At 35.0% G+C, this 22,131-nt stretch overlaps 1 protein-coding gene across 1 annotated transcript in view; it reads right to left on the reverse strand.

Annotated features, from left to right (window-relative positions):
- Positions 1-3,017: 3,017 nt before the first annotated feature.
- The window catches only part of LOC131944121 (uncharacterized), a gene marked incomplete at its 3' end in the record, with an annotated part of 53,370 nt that continues 34,256 nt past the window's right edge, over positions 3,018-22,131 (reverse strand). Inside the window, exons 4-6 of the mRNA XM_059304633.1 lie at positions 13,542-13,582; positions 7,152-7,360; positions 3,018-3,132 (exon numbers count right to left, since the gene is read on the reverse strand). Of these exons, the coding sequence (XP_059160616.1) occupies positions 3,018-3,132; positions 7,152-7,360; positions 13,542-13,582 (365 nt within the window). The remainder of the gene's footprint in view (positions 3,133-7,151; positions 7,361-13,541; positions 13,583-22,131) is intronic.

Raw genomic sequence — 22,131 nt, forward strand, 5'->3', positions numbered from 1 at the left:
TATACCTATACCTATACCTATACCTATACCTATACCTATACCTATACCTATACCTATACCTATACCTATACCTATACCTATACCTATACCTATACCTATACCTATACCTATACCTATACCTATACCTATACCTATACCTATACCTATACCTATACCTATACCTATACCTATACCTATACCTATACCTATACCTATACCTATACCTATACCTATACCTATACCTATACCTATACCTATACCTATACCTATACCTATACCTATACCTATACCTATACCTATACCTATACCTATACCTATACCTATACCTATACCTATACCTATACCTATACCTATACCTATACCTATACCTATACCTATACCTATACCTATACCTATACCTATACCTATACCTATACCTATACCTATACCTATACCTATACCTATACCTATACCTATACCTATACCTATACCTATACCTATACCTATACCTATACCTATACCTATACCTATACCTATACCTAGACCTAGACCTAGACCTAGACCTAGACCTAGACCTAGACCTAGACCTAGACATAGACATAGACATAGACATAGACATAGACATAGACATAGACATAGACATAGACATAGACATAGACATAGACATAGACATAGACATAGACATAGACATAGACATAGACACAGACATAGACATAGACATAGACACAGACATAAATACAGACACAGACACAGACACATAAATATACACACACACACATACGCACACGCACATGCACATGCACATGCACATGCACATGCACATGCAAATGCAAATGCACATGCAAATGCACATGCCCATACACATACACATACACATACACATACACATACACATACACATACACATACACATACACATACACATACACATACACATACACATACACATACACATACACATACACATACACATACACATACACATACACATACACATACACATACACATACACATACACATACACATACACATACACATACACATACACATACACATACACATACACATACACATACACATACACATACACATACACATACACATACACATACACATACACATACACATACACATACACATACACATACACATACACATACACATACACATACACATACACATACACATACACATGCACATGCACATGCACATGCACACGCATACGCATACGCATACCTAGACCTAGACCTAGACCTAGACCTAGACCTAGACCTAGACCTAGACCTAGACCTAGACCTAGACCTAGACCTAGACCTAGACCTAGACCTAGACTAGACCTAGACCTAGACCTAGACCTAGACCTATACCTAGACCTAGACCTAGACCTAGACCTAGACCTAGACCTAGACCTAGACCTAGACCTAGACCTAGACCTAGACCTAGACCTAGACCTAGACCTAGACCTAGACCTAGACCTAGACCTAGACCTAGACCTAGACCTAGACCTAGACCTAGACCTAGACCTAGACCTAGACCTAGACCTAGACCTAGACCTAGACCTAGACCTAGACCTAGACCTAGACCTAGACCTAGACCTAGACCTAGACCTAGACCTAGACCTAGACCTAGACCTAGACCTAGACCTAGACCTAGACCTAGACCTAGACCTAGACCTAGACCTAGACCTAGACCTAGACCTAGACCTAGACCTAGACCTAGACCTAGACCTAGACCTAGACCTAGACCTAGACCTAGACCTAGACCTAGACCTAGACCTAGACCTAGACCTAGACCTAGACCTAGACCTAGACCTAGACCTAGACCTAGACCTAGACCTAGACCTAGACCTAGACCTAGACCTAGACCTAGACCTAGACCTAGACCTAGACCTAGACCTAGACCTAGACCTAGACCTAGACCTAGACCTAGACCTAGACCTAGACCTAGACCTAGACCTAGACCTAGACCTAGACCTAGACCTAGACCTAGACCTAGACCTAGACCTAGACCTAGACCTAGACCTAGACCTAGACCTAGACCTAGACCTAGACCTAGACCTAGACCTAGACCTAGACCTAGACCTAGACCTAGACCTAGACCTAGACCTAGACCTAGACCTAGACCTAGACCTAGACCTAGACCTAGACCTAGACCTAGACCTAGACCTAGACCTAGACCTAGACCTAGACCTAGACATAGACCTATACCTAGACCTAGACCTAGACCTAGACCTAGACCTAGACCTAGACCTAGACCTAGACCTAGACCTAGACCTAGACCTAGACCTAGACCTAGACCTAGACCTAGACCTAGACCTAGACCTAGACCTAGACCTAGACCTAGACCTAGACCTAGACCTAGACCTAGACCTAGACCTAGACCTAGACATGCACATGCACATGCACACACACATGCACATGCACTTCCACCTGCACCTGCACCTGCACCTACACGCACACGCACACGCACACGCACACGCACACGTACACATACACGTACACGTACACGTGAATGTCATATTTTTAATTACACATGGAGCTTTTTACTTGAAATAATTGAGAATATACGTGATCACATTAGTAGCCTTTATGCTGACAAGTGACCCGATTTGTTTGCGTAAGCTGTGATAATTTGTTAATTTACACGTTTTGAATCCATTATATTGTTAGAATAGGATATAACATCGTTACAATTAGTCAAATATTCTCGGTCGCTCTTTCGAATTACAAGAGGTTAGTGTGAAGCCGTGAAGCTCGCTCGGTAGAAAATATATAATTTATATTAATCTCATAAAGGAACGCACCTAAAAACAATATCTGCTGTCCCGTTTGTTGATTCTAGTAACACAAATTTATTACCCCAGGCATCGTCGACCTTATTTGCTAGTGTCTGTGACACCATAGCAGCTCGGCTTTTACCAAACATAAACATATCAATTCGCTTACGAGTACAACTTTACATTTAACTGCCCATACCAAAAAATACTTATATTCAAAATCGTATATTTATACGCAAATGAAATTGTTTAGATAAATTAGTATAAACTTTATATACTTACCTGATATAATGAACATTTTTATTGTTACATTTTCCTCGCATGAGAATTCCTTGGCTAACATAAATATTTTGTCATCTGCTGCATTTTCTCCGGGAGGAACTTCATAACAATGAAACTGCAGATGAATATATCTTTTTTTTTAAATTTGAGTAGAAATGTTAAAAGGTATAAGTGAAATGAATTTTTGTTTAAACTTATGTTATTCTAAAATGCAATTACGATAGTTGTTTATACAGATGTATGGATGTGTGAATGGATGAACGGATTTTATACTCTTTGGACGGATTACCTAAGGATGCACGGCTGACAAGTGGACTAATTTACTTGATAGATTTTTATTGATTTGTTGGTAGCATGTACTCGATCGATGAATTGGCATCATATTGGATTTATGATAGCATATATTTTATGTATGCATAATATGGTGGAAGTAGTCTTAGTGTGCAAAAAATTGAATTTGTTTTTTACAAAACTCAACGTTTTCACCCTCCTCGAATGGAAAAGACTTAGTTTTGCAATCGTGTCCGCCCGTCCGTCTGTTCGCTCGTCTGTCTGTCCGGCTGTATCTTTATTTTGTCCGTCCGTCTTTCTGTCTGAATATCTGTCTGTCTGACTGTCTGTCCGTCTGTCTGTACGTAAACACATCTTAAGAATTGTTTTTTTGCTAATTTTACAATTTTTTTATACATTAGTATCCTATCAAATGTGTTTTCTTTCAACGTTCAGCTTTTTTCGATAAGCTGAAATTGTACTATTATTTTGGTTTCTCAAAAGTCAATTACTTTTGTACTATTTTAGTTAGTTAAACGAAATCTCATATATCAGTACAATCTCGTATTGTTATGGTGTGTGGACCTTGACCGCAAATGCTTTGATCATATGTGGTTTGAATACATGTAGTTTGACCACAGCGGGGTTTGACAGTAGGAGATTTGGCCATATGGATTTGAACACATGTGTTTTCTCCACAGCGGGTCTATGATCACAGTTTTTTGTCAACAGCGAATCTTTCATCACAGGTGGTTTGTCCAAAGGAGGTTGTTTGATAACAAGTGCTTAATCCATATAATTATATTAAGGATTAATTATAAAAGTTTCGTTATTATATTTTAAATTGCGCCAGGATGTATTAATATGTTAATTCATTGAGTATAGACAGTGGCGTAGCGATGGGGGAGGGCGGACCGCACTGAGTGACACCATTTAAGGGGGTGACACCAAGGCAAAAAGTAGCAAAATATATAGAGAAAAATAAAAATTCCACCTAATTAAGTGATTAATTCGTTTGTTAAAATGTCTTTTAAGAGAAATTCCCGACAAGGGTGGAGGAGAGGGGGGGTGCAAATCGAAAGTTTGAGGGGTGGGGTGCAAATCGAAAGTTTGAGGGGGGGGGGGGGGGGGACGCAAATCGAAAATTGAAGGATTGTCCCCTGACGCCGGGAAGGATCGCTACGCATCTGGGGGGGGGGTGATACCATTAAGTGCCGCACCGGGTGACACCCGACCTCGCTACGCCACTGAGTATAGATACAAGTAATCTTAACCATTCTATTTCGGAAACGTGGAGAATCTTGTAAAAAAGCTTGTAAAAAAGTTTAAATGAATATATTGAATTGTGGTCATAACACGTCAAACGTTTGGCGATATACTTTGAATCGTACTTTTAAGTGCAAAGCTACAATAGTTTCACTCGATTTGTAAAAAAAAAAGAAAAAGTTGTAGGCCTAGTTCTCAAACTTTAGCAGCAGCTAAAACACTCTTTCAGATTTTGAAATGGCCTTAATGGGGGCATTTCAAGAAACATTGCGTAACGGCCGTGTTACAAGGTACTACTTCCACCTTGCTCAAAGCTGATACGTAAGGTACATGAGGTTGGTCTGAAAGTTGAATATGAAACAAGTAACGATATACGTATCGCTGTTCGTTGTCTTGCCGCCATATCTCATGTAACAGTCCAAGATGTTACACACACGTTTGAATTATTAGCAATTGCTATGCCAGCAGTGAAAACATCGATGAAGTGGTGACATACTTCAAACACATCTACTTCCTAGGTCGTCTTATCCGAGGACATGACGAATAGTAAAAACTCTCATTGTTTCCAGCTGAAACTCGGAATTAAACGCACTAGATTGGCGATGGTGTTGCAAAAACAAATAACATTTGTGAAGGATGATATTACAGTATACAGACTATCTTACAATGTAGTCACACAACAATATGGCGTTTCCTTCAAGGTCTACATATGTACTCCACAAGGCAAAAGACACCTTTCTTGAAGAGTGTCGTATGAGCAAGCTATCCAGCTAAGAAGAAATACAGGATGCTCTACCAAAACTTTCAGACACATGGTCAAACATATGTTCTGATCTTTTTGCTAGTTATAGCACATATGTCAGTTAACCATACAAATATTACTTCTTAGACAATACGGTTGGCATGCTTTTTTATCGTGTATTTTTACTATATATTTTTAAGTACGTCAAAATTATTCTTTTGTGAAAGTTTTATACGTCGCATTATTAGTGTTCCATTTATATTTAATAAAATTATATTAGACCGTGCACCAGCCTTTATGTGGAGACTAAATTATAGTTAATGACTTTTTTTAGTACATGTTAATTTCTATTAATAGACTCCAAAGAAACATGTATAAAATCGTAATAAGTGTATAATACATTTAAATACATGAACATTTTATTATTACTATTTTAAAATCTACAAATGGTTAACCCCGATCTATCCTCAAAGCACATTGTCCCATTGTTAAATAAGAATATGCAGGAAAGTTTGAAAGATCACATCCGCTTTTTTTAAAATGTGAAACATGAATGCGAAGGATTAATAAAATAAATGCGCCTATGATAAATGAAATCGATTACCGTTATAATTATTGTGGCACTTAATGCAAGTTTGTCATTTTATTTGTTTTATACCTCTCGAAATACATATACAACGTTTACAATATTTCAGAATATAAATATACTCCTATCTTGAAGTATGCAACTGAGAATGTGCATTGTAATCGTGCACAAACATCATATGAAATTTTGACAGTTTTCATTGTTCTACACCTCAGTACTTCTCGTATACGGAGTATGGGGGACTTATTTTAATCAGTCAAACAAATAAATGCAGATTTATCAAAATTTCAGCGTTTTATGCGTAAGCGAGTCGGTAAAACTGGGCTTTTCAATTCTATCCGAATGTCTGTATGTGGTTTTGTGTGTATGTGTGTGTATGTGTGTTCGTGTTTGCAATTGTGAACACGATAACTTGAGTAACGTTTATGCATGTATTATATCAAAGTTGTAGTTCTGTATCAGATTTGCAGCGATTTCCAGTAAGAGGAAGTGGAACTTATTCTACTTTTGGTTTTCAAAGGCCTATAACTTGAGTACTGTTTCAGGCAGATAAACGAAATTTCTGATTCATGTAAAAAATCAAATTCTCATCCTGCTATCAAATTTTGAGTAATTTCCGTTGACCAAAAATAGTAATTAACGCTATTTCCGATTTCTAAAAAAACGCATATCAATTTATAAAGTACTAGTATTCCGTAGTATTATAAATATATCCGTTTCACGTTTACTTGGTGAGCAATTATTTTTATACGAGATTCTATTCTATTTTTGAAAGTTTAAGTAATAAAAAAATGGATTAAAAATCATGTCTCTATAAGACATGTGCTATATAAGAACATTTGAGAAAGTTTAGGGGAGATCACTCCCAGCTTATTTTTAAAAAATTTAACACTTGCTGTAAAATACCCAAGCTATTTGTGCTTTAAATATAGTACTGAGCTTAATGTTATGTACTATGTAGTTGCTATTACAAAATTTCGAATATATAATATTGTTTATTATAGTATTTTTGAACGTTAGTTTAATATTTTGAGACCCTATTTCTTGCTATCCAATATTTAAGTTATGGTTTTCGGTCAATGTATCCCAAAGGAATGAATAATTTATATGATTTTTAAATGAGATGTAAGTGTACTAGTGTGTGTGTTGTATCTTAGTTGCTAGTTTATTAGGATGAATATTTGTGCATAGTATATGAATTGAATTATGGATAAGACAGTATGTATATATAAATATATATACGGAAAAATAAAAAACATTAGATACAAACTCCTTGATTTTTTAAAAAAGCAAAGTGGACGTTCTTCCTCTCAAAATTTGAAGCACATACTGCTACTTTATACCATTCGAATGTCACGTTTTTCTGTGTTGTTTTAATGTAATGTTCTATATTGCTATAAAATGAGTCGAAAGGTTTATCCAATGGTAGTTGAATATTTTCAATGTCCCAGAAAATACCAACTCGTATCTCGATAGTGCCTGGTGAAAAACAAAGAAACAAAATCAGTAAATATATTAATTACTTAATGTATGCTAATACTTTAAGTTAATTCATACTTAAATACGACTTCTTGGACAAAATATAGTGCACGACGTCTAAAAAGAAAATCTCAAGCTAAGATGACGTCAGTGAGTCCAGCTAGCGCTAATGGATACTTGACACGAATCACTACACATACTATCCCTGTATAATAATAAGTTTACTTCACCTGCTCTGTTGACTTGAACAATAGCGAATACATATTAATTAACTGTATCTTTTGTTTTACCTAAACATTGACGATCTTAATACATGTACGATATTTAATTCCACACGATTTTAAAATCTATTATGAGTTATCATTAGACATAAGATACTCGACAAGTTTCACCCTAAGAGAGGCGCTAAGTATGAAGGAAGACCGAGTGAAAAAGAGTAACACAAATTGCGCCACAAAAATTAACTACTAATAGGGACTAAAATAGGGTGTCTTGTTAAATGCAATAGGGAAATCGTTTGTTTCTGGTATCTGTATAGTATCAGGTATTATTTCAAGTGATAGAAATTGAATTGCTTCATTATCATGAAATTTTTAATTAAAATTCTGTAAAAAAGGTTTAATTGAACTAAGCTACTATTTTTTCGGACTAAATATTAATTAGTGGTATAGTTTTATTTAGAGTGCGTATGTTGCTGTGATATTATATATTTCTGTTCAACTTTAGTATAAGTAAAAAAAGGTATACTTTATATTTAAATCTAAGTTTTAGGTTGCAGACGTAGTCAATAAATATCTGTTATCACGTGTTAAGCTTTTGTCACTAGGCCTATATTGTTTTTGGTTCATATATACCGATGGTTATGATATGATGTAGGTGATAAAGCTCAGATTGGAGATTTAACTCTGCCGAATTCCATCGTACATCTGGTTGAATAGTCTGAAGGGTTGAAAACAGGGATATGAACTCGGCACATCCTACTAAAGCCAAAAATAAACAACCACCCCCCCCCCAAAAAAAAAACAAAAGCAGTTGCGAAATAGGTGGGTTACGTAAGAGGCTTTCATCTACTACGGTCTCAAAGTTTTTCAGCGTGATGGCCGCATTAACTATCAAATAGCTGTTCGGGGGCCGACAAAAAACTCTAGATCTAAAAAAAAATTAAAATCAGGATGTTGTTTTTAATTATTTTTTAAAAATTAATTTATTATTTAATTACATATTGAACACTACTTATGAACATCTGTATTAGTGTGAATGGTGACATTGTTTCCTGGATGCCAGAATAACAGACATTTCTTACTTTAGATTTGATGTCGCAATCATCAATTTTTGACCTGAGATTATCATTGGACAAGTGTAGGTAGTTCTAAAATTTGAAAGGTACATAAATCAAAAGTTTTGACATTAGGAAAGTCTTTCTTAGGCAAAACGTGTAAAACCACCAATCATTTTTAAACCTTGCCCCTAAGAAGGTTATGTGATTGCAACTCAATGAGCCCCCCCCCCCCCCACACACACACACAGCTGCAGTTCATCTGGGCAAATGGCCTGAAACAGTCTACTTTTTCTGCCTTTGAATCAAAACCAGAGAACCGTTGCTGAAAAAGTAGATGGAGGTGTTTTATGATCTTGCATGCAAATGACGAGGGGATCTCAGCTGTTGCTACAGCCATGAAGACCGTACACTGCTGAATTTGCGTCATGTTGTTGGCCAGTTTACTGTTCCAAAAAGGGCAAGTTTAGATCTGAAGGCCTTTAGTATGATATATTATGTAGGATGATGTTGCCTTGCCCCTCTCCTTGATATCTCTGTATCAAGTAAGACCTTGCTGGCATAGAGAAGATCATGAGTTTGCCATATTATTTACAACACTTTATAACACGTTACAACCCTGCCAGCATATGTGAAGTAAACTCATTTTTTTTTCAATGAAAAGTAGCTCACGAATAAGGATACGTTTTCATTTGTTTAGCATTAAAACGGACAAATTTGAATATAAGCCAATCAAACCTACAATGAACGCGAATTCCTTCTTCCATGGACTCCATCGCTATACTCATTAGAATGAAAAGAAATGATCCATAAAGTATAGGCGCTTTGTTTCTTTAGATCAATAAATGCGATAAGCAGTGGCTGCCTTTGCTCTTTGTACATTTCCTGTAACAAATTTAGGGACAATATGATGTTAATAGTGGATCTTCCAGCTCTAACTATGTACTTGTGCTTAGGCCTTATCAGCAATATTTAGCAGTGGCATGTCTCAGTAGCTTATACAGTAAGAACGGTCACCTTTTGTTTTATAGATCATGACCACTTTAGCCTTTTTAAGGTCTTGGATGAGTGTTCCTTTCTTTATCCTGGCATTGGATCGGTAGTCTTTGATCACTGTCCCATCTTTGGTCTTAAGTAGAGCGTATCTCCGCTTGTTTGATGGTCACACGCATATTTTTTTTCATACATTGTTCTTAAATGCTCGTGGTCTGTGCACTACAGCATCTGTTTATAGAGTTACTCCAACAGTAGTTGCACACTGTCTCATCGTTATTTCATGCAACTCTTAAAGCAAAGAGGCAGCGCTGGGAAAGTTTATCTTTTATAATGAATAAGAGTACCTCACTTATTATAAATTGCTTTTTTCACGCTTAGTACTTTGAATTTGATTTAGCTTTCTTTCTTTTTGATACTTTTGTAAAAATAACGCGAATGATGATTCATAAACCCAGTCCCTAATGCATCGTCAGGTTTCCTCTGTTTCCTTGATTGTGTATTTCTTGATGAAATCATTCACGTTACTTACACGATCTGCAAAAAAATTGGGGCTGATTGTAACCACGGTGTTTAAGCGGAGAGTGCATTTTTTGGGAACAATAGATCTTCATCAGCCAGAATCGTATTTAACAGCAAATCATGATGTGACATGTGTCGCAGTCAGCGTTTTGAAATCTGCGTGTCGGGCTTTCTTTTAAGAATCAACTCTACCTGGTGACAATGTCCTTATCACGGAGACGCTATAGTGAGGCTTAATGTTTTAGAAAATACAAAAAAGTACTAACACCGAAGTGGCCAAGACAGTCGAGCTAAGTTACAACTTCCTATTCCATCCTGGAATTGACTTCTTGTTAGATGCACATAACTAGGGAGCACACGTGCTGATTATATTCAACTACCCAGACGCTGTTTCCATATTCATGACAGGTCTACTATGAACTGCCGATATGAGAACAGGTGTAGGAAGGAGACCATGGCAGACCATACAGCTTTTATTTTATTAAATATATTTACCTTTCAAGAAGAAAATGTGATCTTTTTCACGTATATTTGCCTTGAGTATCTTAATATTAATTTTGTCTTTTTACTTCGTTGTTCTGTTATTACATGTAGCTAACCAAAGAACTGGCAATATTTTATTTAGTTTATTAAAAATTGGTACCGTATAACAAGTTAGAAGTACGGACTCTCAAAATTTTGTCCTACATGGCAGAACTGGCGCAGCTTTTTAAATGAGGTTTTCATAAACCTCACAATCTGATTTTCACAATTCTCACAATTCTCTTTTCACAATCTGATTTATTGACCTCGGCATATGAAGGGATATTGTGGACAGTACTATATCCAGCCGCCTTTTTTTCACGTAACGTAAGTTAGGTACCCATGAGAGCTGGTCGGACTCGGGGACGTACCACGTATTTGAACCCGGTTTCGAACTCTAGACTAACAGTTTAGCAGACGAGCTCTATATAGCTATGCCATGCCGTCCCCCCACACTACCACCGACACGCCACAGCTTAGTTGTTGGGGCGCTACTTTGTCCACGCTACCAGAGACCCGCCTCGGTTTAAGACGGTGAAAGAAACACCCCAAAACGACGGCCATCACATTTCCGTGTGAAGCCATCACGCCAAAAATTAAAAAAATATTAGACCTATGACAGAAACCATTGCGGGAGAGTACTAAAAACTTCAGAAATTTTCATTGCGATAGCATGAAGGGTGTAGTAATGTCTAAAAGACAGACACACCTTGTTCACATGTACAGCCGTATGGGCCCAGCTCACGTGGATGATAACCTTCTGATTTAAATGACATCCATAAAAGACGTGATTGTTTTATTATTTTTACGACGCACAAAAAGCCAGACAGTCACCCCTAACAATATTGATTGATTATAAATGTTCAATTAATTTATTTACTAATTATACAAATATAGTCTTACATTCCTCGTTTTATGAATAAGATTCATCAAACTAATTAATACTATGCTATTAAAGTAATATCCGCTGAAAAGTGGAGAATGTACGACTAGGAATTTCGCAAACTATTTATTTATCTATTCGCTACTTATGAGAATTCGAGTGTGGGGGGGGGGGGGGGAATGGGCTGAGAAAGGGACTTTAAAGGGACAACAAAGCGACTTGTGCTTCTATGCATCTGTGCCGAAGTTGGGATGGTCTCAACTACTTATCCTAGAGCCTTTTGTAAATCACCCAAGGGAGAGAATTCAAATTTTTTTTAAAACAAAAAAGTAAAGGCACTAAAAGGGATTTTGACTTTTTTTTCAAAAGCGTATTTGATTGTAGGAGAAAGTAGACTCGGCTTTCACGATGGCTTTAGAAAAAGCATACACAGTGGGATGGTGTCTGTAGAGTAAAGATAATCCAACAGCAGCTACAGTATTCTCTTTACAATACAACCATCAAGTCAAAAATGCACGAAAATTAAACATAATCGATTATAAAACAGTCGTTTAGTGTGCATTATCCTTGTAGCCTTAAAATGCGTTCAAATATGCGGAAGAAAAGTTATCTGGAAGACAATTAGTCAGTACAGTGTACCAAAAAAATGAATAATTATCACGCTGAAACTATGGGAGGACTTTATATGTCTGGTTATTTTTAACGAATAATTTAATAACTGTTCACAGGGAAAATAAGTGTGAGTGGAGATGCTAGCTCTCTAGTATATTCTTTTAAAAAAACCCGCTCAAATCGAATTAAATCGACAATTTAAAGTAAGACTTACAATCATTAGAAAATATTGGTCATCAAAATCGATAACAACCAGGGGCTCACAATAAAGATAAAAACTAAAAACCTACGATGAAAAACAAATTCACATATCTGGTAAGTGTGATCAACTAGGGTGGGAAAGATGACGAGGGCATACAAAGACATTAATAATGCCATCTGTGCCTTCATCTCCCTACACCTGAAATGGGAGAAAAATAGAGATCGACCCCGTAATATTACATTTCTGAATATGTGGAATATTTCCAGGTACTAGAGCCATTTTCTTACCCAAATATCAAATTGGTGTTGTATGTGCAAATGGTCAATCCAAACCGAGCACTTAAAAAATTATATTGTTTTTATAAGGCCGCGGTCAGTCTTGGTTTTATTTTTTAGCAACAACTTTAAACTATCACTATTACTTAATTTAAGTTCCCTTTTAAACATGGCGGTCTAAGGTGTAAGTGAAGAAGAGTACGCCTATTTCTGTCACCTTGGCATATTAAACCGCTTATACTTTTCCAAACGTAAGTTAGATTTTCATACTCGAGATTTTCAGGTTAGCAGTCGACAAACGCGATTAGTATCATGACTATAATTTTCCAATTCGGATTGAGAATATAGAGCTCGATTTCACTGGAAAAATGTCTCAGCTACTTGACCTGCAACTATCCAATTCAATTGGGTTGATGAACAGCCGGACAGACACCACTCTGCTTATATATGTTTGTGTGAAATACTAGTAGCCTATGTGCTTTATTAAACATTTAAGTTTTCTCATAGCAAATTATAGTGCAAAGGCAGTGTCCTATTGTAAAGGCTAGTACTAATATTATTATCATGTGTGTAATGATATGAATGGCGGAGTGGTCCAGCGGTAGAGAGCTGGACTGCTAACCCGTAAGTCTCGAGTTCGAATCATCCCTGAGTCCGCCCAACTCTGATGGGTACCTAACTCACGTTAGGTAAAGTAAAGGCAGCTGGGCATAGTGCTGACCACACTTTCCCCTCATATGCCGAGGTCACACAAACAAGTGAACTCTACTTCACTTGCCCCAGGTTTGAAAGGAGAATTATACTTTACTTTAACTTTATGAATCATATAATAAAAACACCGTAAAAATGAGAGATAGATAAAGGTATTAATATTAACATGTTCTTAATACAGTTACCTGCGTTTGTGTGATCGCCTACATAATTGGGAGGAAATTCCCTAGAGAAATAAAAAAAAATATAGATATATAAATGTCGATCGACCAGTCATGAGTAGATGAGGAATTAAATGAAGAATAACAAAACAAATTCAAATTTAAATTTATTCAAAAAAAAACGGTTACAATTGTAGGCACAAAGGCCTTTTTTCACATTGGCCGTTTAAACAAATAAAACAAATCAATAACACATAGCAGTAACATAGCACTAAAAATGTAGAATAAAGAAACAATGTTACATAGTTATCATACATAATGAGAAAAAAAAAGAGAGAATATAATAGATAATGAGAAATGTTACAATGAGTCAGTTAGGTCATTAAATAATTTTAGTTTTAGTTTAGATTTGAATATATTTTCAGATCTAGATAGCTTTATTTTATTAGGAAGATTGTTCCACAAATTAGAACCAGAGTAGGCGAAGCTATGTTTTTGGAAAAAAGTTGAATATGGGAATGGTAAATTAAGACGACGATTTAATTTTATGTTAAAAGAAAATAGATCTAATAAGTAAGAGGGGGCTGTTTCGTGGAATATTTTATATAAGAAAATTGATTTAGTATATATTATCTTTTTATTTAATGGAAGTATTTTAGTTGTAAGAAAAGAATCCAGACTACTAGACAAGCCAGTAACCAGTTTTATAGCCCTTTTTTGTAAAGATAGAAGAGGACGCTGCTTAGTTATAAAGCTGCCGCTCCACACTACAGAAGCATAATCCAACCTAGACTGAATAAAAGCTTCATAAAAGACAAGCCTGCTCCTATAGTCCAGAAAGTTCTTTATCCTAGCTAATTGAAAGGTTGTCTTTAATAAGGACATTCTTAGAAAATGAATATGATCGGACCAAGTCAGGTTGTGATCTATAAACAATCCTAGGCATTTGTAACGATCAACCTGTTCAATGTTTGTATTGTCTATAGTAATGTTTAATGCGGTGGATGGAAGACGAAGGCGTTTCTGATGAGTTGTAATAAACATTGACTTGGTTTTATCGGGGTGAAGTATCATTTTGTTAAATTTAGTCCAAGTAGCAAGCTGATTGGCACACGTTTGAAGTTTGTAACTGAGTGACGCAGCACTGTCTGCAAAGACATGTAAAGAAGTATCATCAGCGAACATCTCGCACTGACCAGCGTCAATGTGTAATGGAAGATCATTAATGTATAAAGAAAAAAGTAAAGGAGCTAAGATTGAGCCCTGTGGAACCCCTATATTAACATATTTCTGTGAAGAGATGGTATTAAGGTGAAACACGCGTTGAGATCGGTTAGATAAAATGGAGTGAAGTAACCTAACTGTAAAGTCGTGGAATTTGTATGGAATTAGTTTTTTAAGAAGTATGGTGTGATCAATAGAATCAAAACATAAAAGTATAACGAAAATAGAAGAGTTACAAATGGAGGTATATGATCAGTCAGGGGGACCCCATATATATATATATATATATATATATATATATATATATATATATATATATATATATATATATATTCTACTAAAACTAGAGTTGGTTTACAAGTTTGTATATTTATTTTTTATTTGTCAGTTTGGTAACATGAGAGCATCTGCACAAGGTGTAGAAATGCAAAATACGTATTGATGTAGGGAATAATGTTCTTTTTTACCAAACTGGTAAACACAAATCTTTTTAAAGACTTTAAATAATTTATTGATATTTTCATATAATAAAAAAACGTTAAGAACAATTACTTGATAGTTATGTCAATTAATGCACTTACTTTTTTCACAACAATTATGGGGGCTTCCACAAAAGACCATGTTGCTCATTCAAAAGTTTAACCCATTTAAAGCTAGATTTTCTGTCGGCTATTGCTTAACGATACGTTTGTTTGCTATTTATATTACGTTCCAACACTATTAACAATTTTCAATAGAATATGTTGCGCAGTTCTTCTAATTTGAGCCTACAATAAATTTATCTAGATATAGATATTCTGGATCTACCGATAGAAAATAAGTAAAAATTAATTAGTAACAATAAACAAATTAAAAAAAAAACACAATTAATAATTGAGTTTTTTCATTAAACTATTTTATTCCTTAAATATTTTATATAGGCAACATTATTGCCTTTTAACTTCACAAATCATCTAATTCGAGAATACAAGGAATTTATCTAGGGCTACGGATAAACTTGACTTAACCACACATAGCAAGCCGTAAATTGTAGATATAGATTCTAGCTCTACTAGATCTTGACCAATTATCAGTTTTTAAACTAGAAATTTCATGCCTTAATTATGTTATAAATATATATTTCTTTGTTTGTAGGAAATGGATGTAGATTATAGATGTTTGGTATAGCTTTAGTCTTTGTGATATAGATATGCCATCTTTGACTAGGTTTAGCTTAGGTACAAAGTTTAGAGGCATAATCTATGAATATATTTTTGTGTAAATGTGTATTAGCTACGTGTAGATCATGGTTACCAGATAAAGTATTGTGGATGTGTCAAAAGTTAGCGTCTATAGACAAAAATGACGTAATTAAATGTTGAATAGAATTAAAATTAAGTTTCGAATGCCCAAAAGGTTAAACAATAATAATGGCGTTATTGAAAATAGAGATAAATACGTTAAACGATTAACATATTTGATTTTAGAAGTGTATGTAGGTATACTGGGAAAAATATTTATGATGTATATGTTTTATTTTAAGTTAAATTTTCTGATCAGGTTAAAATGCTGGTTCCTAATACAGTTTCGTTTTCAGATAAATTTCATACCTATTAAGGCTTCTGATTAAATTTAAATGCCGGTTCTGAATAAAGTTTCGCGCCGGTTAAATTTCATACCTGTCAAGGTTCTAAATTTCCGAATTCGGCTAAATTCACGGATGCGGTAGAAGTACCTATTCAGGATAAATTTTCGTTTTGAATGAAATTTTGTTTCTTAATAAGTTTCCGTTTCGGCCTAAATTTCTACATACATCAGATAAAATTTCCGAATTTGGTTAAAATATTCATTAAGCATAAAAATCCTGTATTAATTACACAATCGTTTCCGGTTATATTTGAGGTTGAGGTGGGGATTTTGGTACGGTTTAGAGACAAAGCCAAACGGCTATTTTAACGGCTTATGTTCAATACAATATATAAAAATGAATGTAATCGATGGTTCCAAAAGTGCTTTAAGTTTTTAAAATCTAACTATAATTACATCGCTTGCCACATTTGTAAAAAGATTTTTCTTGAAATTTAGAATGATAAAATAGACTTGTTAAGCCTAGTCAAACAAATTCAAACGAAACGAAACTTTAAAGTACACAAAGAAAAGGTAATACAAATAATAATCATTAAAAAAGTTTTTAAAAACCCACGTTTTCTGATTGAACTAAAAAGTAGAAAATAAATGCTATACATCACAATAATGCAAGCGATCACTCTACTATAAGCGATCAAAAACGTGGGGCGCCGAAGTAAAATTTATATTACTATTGATTAGATAATACTATTGACTTTTATTAGGGAGCTTGTAGAGAGTCAACAGTATTAGAAACTGTAAGAAAATCACGGCGCCCCACGTTTTTGATCGCTTATAGTAGAGTGATCGCTTGCATTATTGTGATGTATAGCATTTATTTTCTACTTTTTAGTTCAATCAGAAAACGTGGGTTTTTTAAAACTTTTTTAATGATTATTATTTTCTACTTTTTAGTCTTTGTCTGTTTGTTTGCATTAAAATCTTGCTATCGATTTTATCTTTTCACTTTTTTTTGGGTAAACGAAGACAACTCGTAAAAAGACAACTCGTAAAAAACACGTTGTGTGAATACGTTACTGACTAGAACACATAGATTTGAACCCGGGTCGAGTGGGATAGCAATCGTGTGCCCAACCACTCGACCATATCGTCTCCCCCATACTGGCCAACAGTTGTTACGGTTGTTTGTACACAAACACTGCGTGAACACTACTCAGTAAGCAAAGAGGGAGAATACCGAACCTTGTTTTCATCAAATTACAGTTAATGGGTGATGTCCCTTTTTCCCCACGTTTTTACTTCATTTATATAGCGGTCTAAAATGCCCAATAAAATGTTTCCATTGATCAATTTAGTAATAATAACAATTGAATATTCTATGGTCATCCAAAAGAAAGCTTCCCTGAAAATTTCAGCGCGCTAGCTAACTGGGAAGTGCCAGAAATTTCGATCGCAAGATTTGATTGGAAAAACAAACAGAGAAAGCAAGTTAAAGAAAACGTGGGGAAAATGACGTCATTTATAATAGAGACAAAAGATTAGACGACCTATTTATTTGTGTAATTTTGGATCTTGTTAAGAGGGTATGCTAATTTTTAAAAAAATCAGCCAATTCCTGAACTTTCGTCACAATGGATTTGTTGCACTTTTGGACACTTTGTTCATTTGTGTATAAAAAAAAACCGGGAGTGATCTCCCCTAAATTTTCTCAAATATTCTTATATAACACTGCGGGGGATGGCAACTCGAGATGTAAACATTATTGTTTTTATTATTTAAATAAAATATAATCGCGTAGAAAAAAAGAATTGCGCACCATGTGAACGCCAAATAAAATGTGTATAATAGTGCGGAATATTATTAGTACTTTAAAAAATCACATGTGTTTATTGAGAAATCTGAAATAGCGTAAATTACTTTTCCGGTTAACGGAAATTACTCAAAATTTGACAGAAGACAATGAATTAGATATTTTACTTATATGTGAAATTTCATTAATCTTTCCGAAACAGTACTCAAGTTATAGGATTTTGAAAAATTGAAAGTAGAAAGTAGAATAAGTTCTGGGGGGGGGGGGGGGGGGGGGCTCCCCGTGCGTCGACCCTAGAGGGCGCCAAAAAGGTTGGAAAAATAACGTAAAGTATTAGCATATATATATATATATATATATATATATATATATGTGTGTAAATATACAATGGTAATAATTAGATAGCCCATACAATTCCATGCATAAATAGTTCTAACATTGCTTTCTCATTTTTATTAGACAGACAAATATTTTTATTTATACTTTTAAGATTTGAAAGTATGTAAATATAATGAGTTCCATATACAAGTTTATGACATTTACAGTTTTTTTTAGATTATGTGGATTATATAACTGCATACAGAGAAGACACAAATTAAGATGAAGTTTCATTTTAAAAACTGATCATGTTACTGAATCCTTCAATTCTAAATACTTAATTTATTGTATTCTTCAACAGTAGTCAGGTATGACTGAATATAGCCTTTACATATCTATTAGATCCTACTAATCCAAGGATACATGTCGAACCCAAGAAAACTTGTTCATATTGTGCCTGCTGGTGTATGCTGAAACTAATAATTGCTACCTTAATTTAATAATTAACTTTTACTGGCAAAGTAATAATAATTTTCAAGGATATGGTGCGAATTGATTTCACCTATTTTTGTTACCTTTCCATATAAATAAATTTTATGGTCAACACAATGTCAAACAGCTTTTACTGTCCATAACCAGTTAGGTACTAGTTAGAGCTGCATTAAATTTAACTCAGAGACAGCTTAAAGGGATCAAGATTAAGATTTAAGCAAAAGTGTTCACAAATATGCAGTTCCACTATAAGTCTTTCATTGGCATATTATTTACATTTGAGTTTATTTGAATAGATAACATATCATTTGTTAATATTATTCTAAGTTCAAAGCAACCTGCTGACATGAAACCAATTTTATTACTATAATGAAATAAAGATTGGAAATTACAATATAAAAGATTGCTTATAGTGATACAAATAATGATAAAGGGCAATGTTTGCAAACAATTATACGTTTAATTTCAACTTAGTATTATTTCACGTTCAAAACGAACAATTATTAAAATATCTTATGTTATGGTTTAACCTTCAACTTTGTATTTTGTAACTATTAGATTAGGTTTGCCTGTCGTCACTACTTAGACATAGGCCGCTGACAAGTTTCCATACGTCTCTGTCCTTGACTAGTCTCTCCAATAGTCCCCAGGTGTATCCAATCTTCTTAGTGTCTTCTTTCATGTCACGTCTCCATGTCTTTCTTGGTCTGCCTCTCCTCCTCCTGCCTTGTTGATTCCATGCGAGGGCCTGTCTTGTTATGCTGGATACAGGCTTCCTGAGTGTGAGGCCAATCCATTTCCATTTTCTATGGAGAATCTATACTTCAACTGGCAGTTGATTTGTCCGTTGCCATAGAACATCATTCCTGATGGTTTTAGGCCAGCGAATTCGCAGGATCTTTCAGAGGCATGCGTTTATAAATGATTGTATTTTCTTTTTATTTATAGCAGTTATTCTCCATGTCTCAGTTCCACAGAGTAAAACAGGTTTTACTAGTGTGTTGAAGACTTTAGGTAAACGTGTGTGCGCTTTCTTTCGTCAAAATCTAAATTAACATCACTTTAGGTGTCTTTCCTTTCTCGTATAAGGAGTATAAAGGAATTATTGTTATCGTGCAAAATATAGAAATCGAGATTTTTAAAAATTTCGACGTTTTACACTTCTCGGAAAAACTCAAGAGTAGGTAAATCTTAGTTTTACAATTTCGTCCGTAGGTCTATATTCCCAGCTGCCATCCCGTAGTGTTATATAAGTATATTCGAGAAAGTTGAGGGGAGATCACTCCCGCTTTATTATATATAGAGTGTTATTTAAATATTCTAAATTAAGTTTGATCCCGGAGTCTAGTGCTTAGGGCGCCCTTGAGTACATCCGGCTCTAATGGATTTCTGACTATCATTATGTTTAGTTAAAGCGGCCTGGTATATTGCTGACTACTCTATTGTTTCAAAAGCTTACATTATAAAACAATTATAAAATAATTCGTCCCATGCACCACCAGGCTAGAAAATGTAAACTTATATTACATTTAGGTACTAAAAATCCGAATAGCTACATAAAACAAAATTATAATGTCTTTCAATTCTTACAAGTAACAAAATTGAGATTCATTTGATGTTATGTTATACGTATTCAACTGTTCTGAGACAGACGCGCAACGGAAAACTGTGGAAAGACAAAAGTGCAAATACATCTGCACACACAAAAAGTGCACAGTGAGAAATTTGCGCACTGTAAAATTACGCAAAGAGAAACTAGAAAATTGCCCAAAGAAAAATATTGCGCAAATAACATTGCGCACACAGATAACGTGCGAAAAAAGTGTCTGCTCACAGAACATTACACACAGATTTCTCAAAAAAATCATAAAAAACGTTTTAATAACAAGCTTTTATGTAATGATGCACTAAAAAGTAGAAAATAAATTATAGACTACTATTTAAATAACTATTAAGAAAAGCGTGGGTCACTTTAGTATCTATTGGATACCTTTACTAACGTTAAGGAAGACACCCACGCTTTTCTTTATAGTTATTTAAATAGTAGTCTATAATTTATTTTCTACTTTTTAGTGCATCATTACATAAAAGCTTGTTATTAAAACGTTTTTTATGATTTTTTTTTTTCAGTACTTTACATGTTTTATTTACAATAGAGTTAGATGACTAAAAACCATTGCGCGCCTACTGAACATCACGTTCAGTAGGCGCACAATGGTTTTTGAACGCAGCCATTACGTGATGGCGCAGCTATTGAAAGTGATGACGCGTGTGGTGTGGTTGGCTAGACATGCCTACTAATTCGGTCCAAATTTTAATTAATTCATAAAAAATTAGTTAGGCATCTAATTAAGTCAAATTTAGTTTCAGATTGCATTGTCTTCATGTCTTGACCCACGTGCCAACTGTGAATCGTATCGGTCAAGTAGAACTGTCCGAATTTTCACTCCTGCGTTTCCGTCTAGACAGACAGACAGACTGTCGAGGAAGTGAGTTAAATAAAAGCTTGTAAAAATGAGGACTATGGCTATGTGTGTGTATGTGTGTTTATCCATGCATGTTCGAGTTTGCACCGGCCTGTGTGAACAAAGACTGATATATTTCATTCCAACGTCTGTATATTTTTAAAAATAAAAAATGCAGCCTCACTTTCTAAAATGCATATAATCATCAAATATTGATTTTTTCCGATCATAGATGCTTTTCGGCAAAAGTTGATATTCTAAAATGGTGTTTACCACACCCAGGGGTTATACGTAGGCAGTTTGTTCACCTCGGGTGCGGTTCACAGGTGCGTAGATGATTTGCAAAACTTAGCCTGCACCGACATCTACACTGACATATATAAGTACATTTACAGCTACACTTACAATTACACGTACACGGATACCTAACGCTTACCTATCGACCAAGTGACCAACCAACTCACGTATCCTGGGTGTCTGTCTGTTTGTATATCTATCTGTCTGTTCATCCGTCCGCCCAAACATCTATATACCATGCAACAAATTCTATGTCAATGAAATAACAGTATCCTGGTTAAATAAAAGAGAGATGTGCAATTGCAAACAATGATATAATTACCTCTATTTGATCAGTATGTCTAACAATAAGCAGGATGGCTAGCACATGCAATTACTGGCAAGCAATGTCACTAATGGATGACTTCAGTGTAAAAGAGGGGTCTGCGTTGTCTAGTCGGAA

The sequence above is a fragment of the Physella acuta genome, unplaced genomic scaffold, assembly GCF_028476545.2.
Source record: "Physella acuta isolate Inbredline_101_S28 unplaced genomic scaffold, ASM2847654v3 ptg000481l, whole genome shotgun sequence".
NCBI lineage: Eukaryota > Metazoa > Mollusca > Gastropoda > Physidae > Physella > Physella acuta.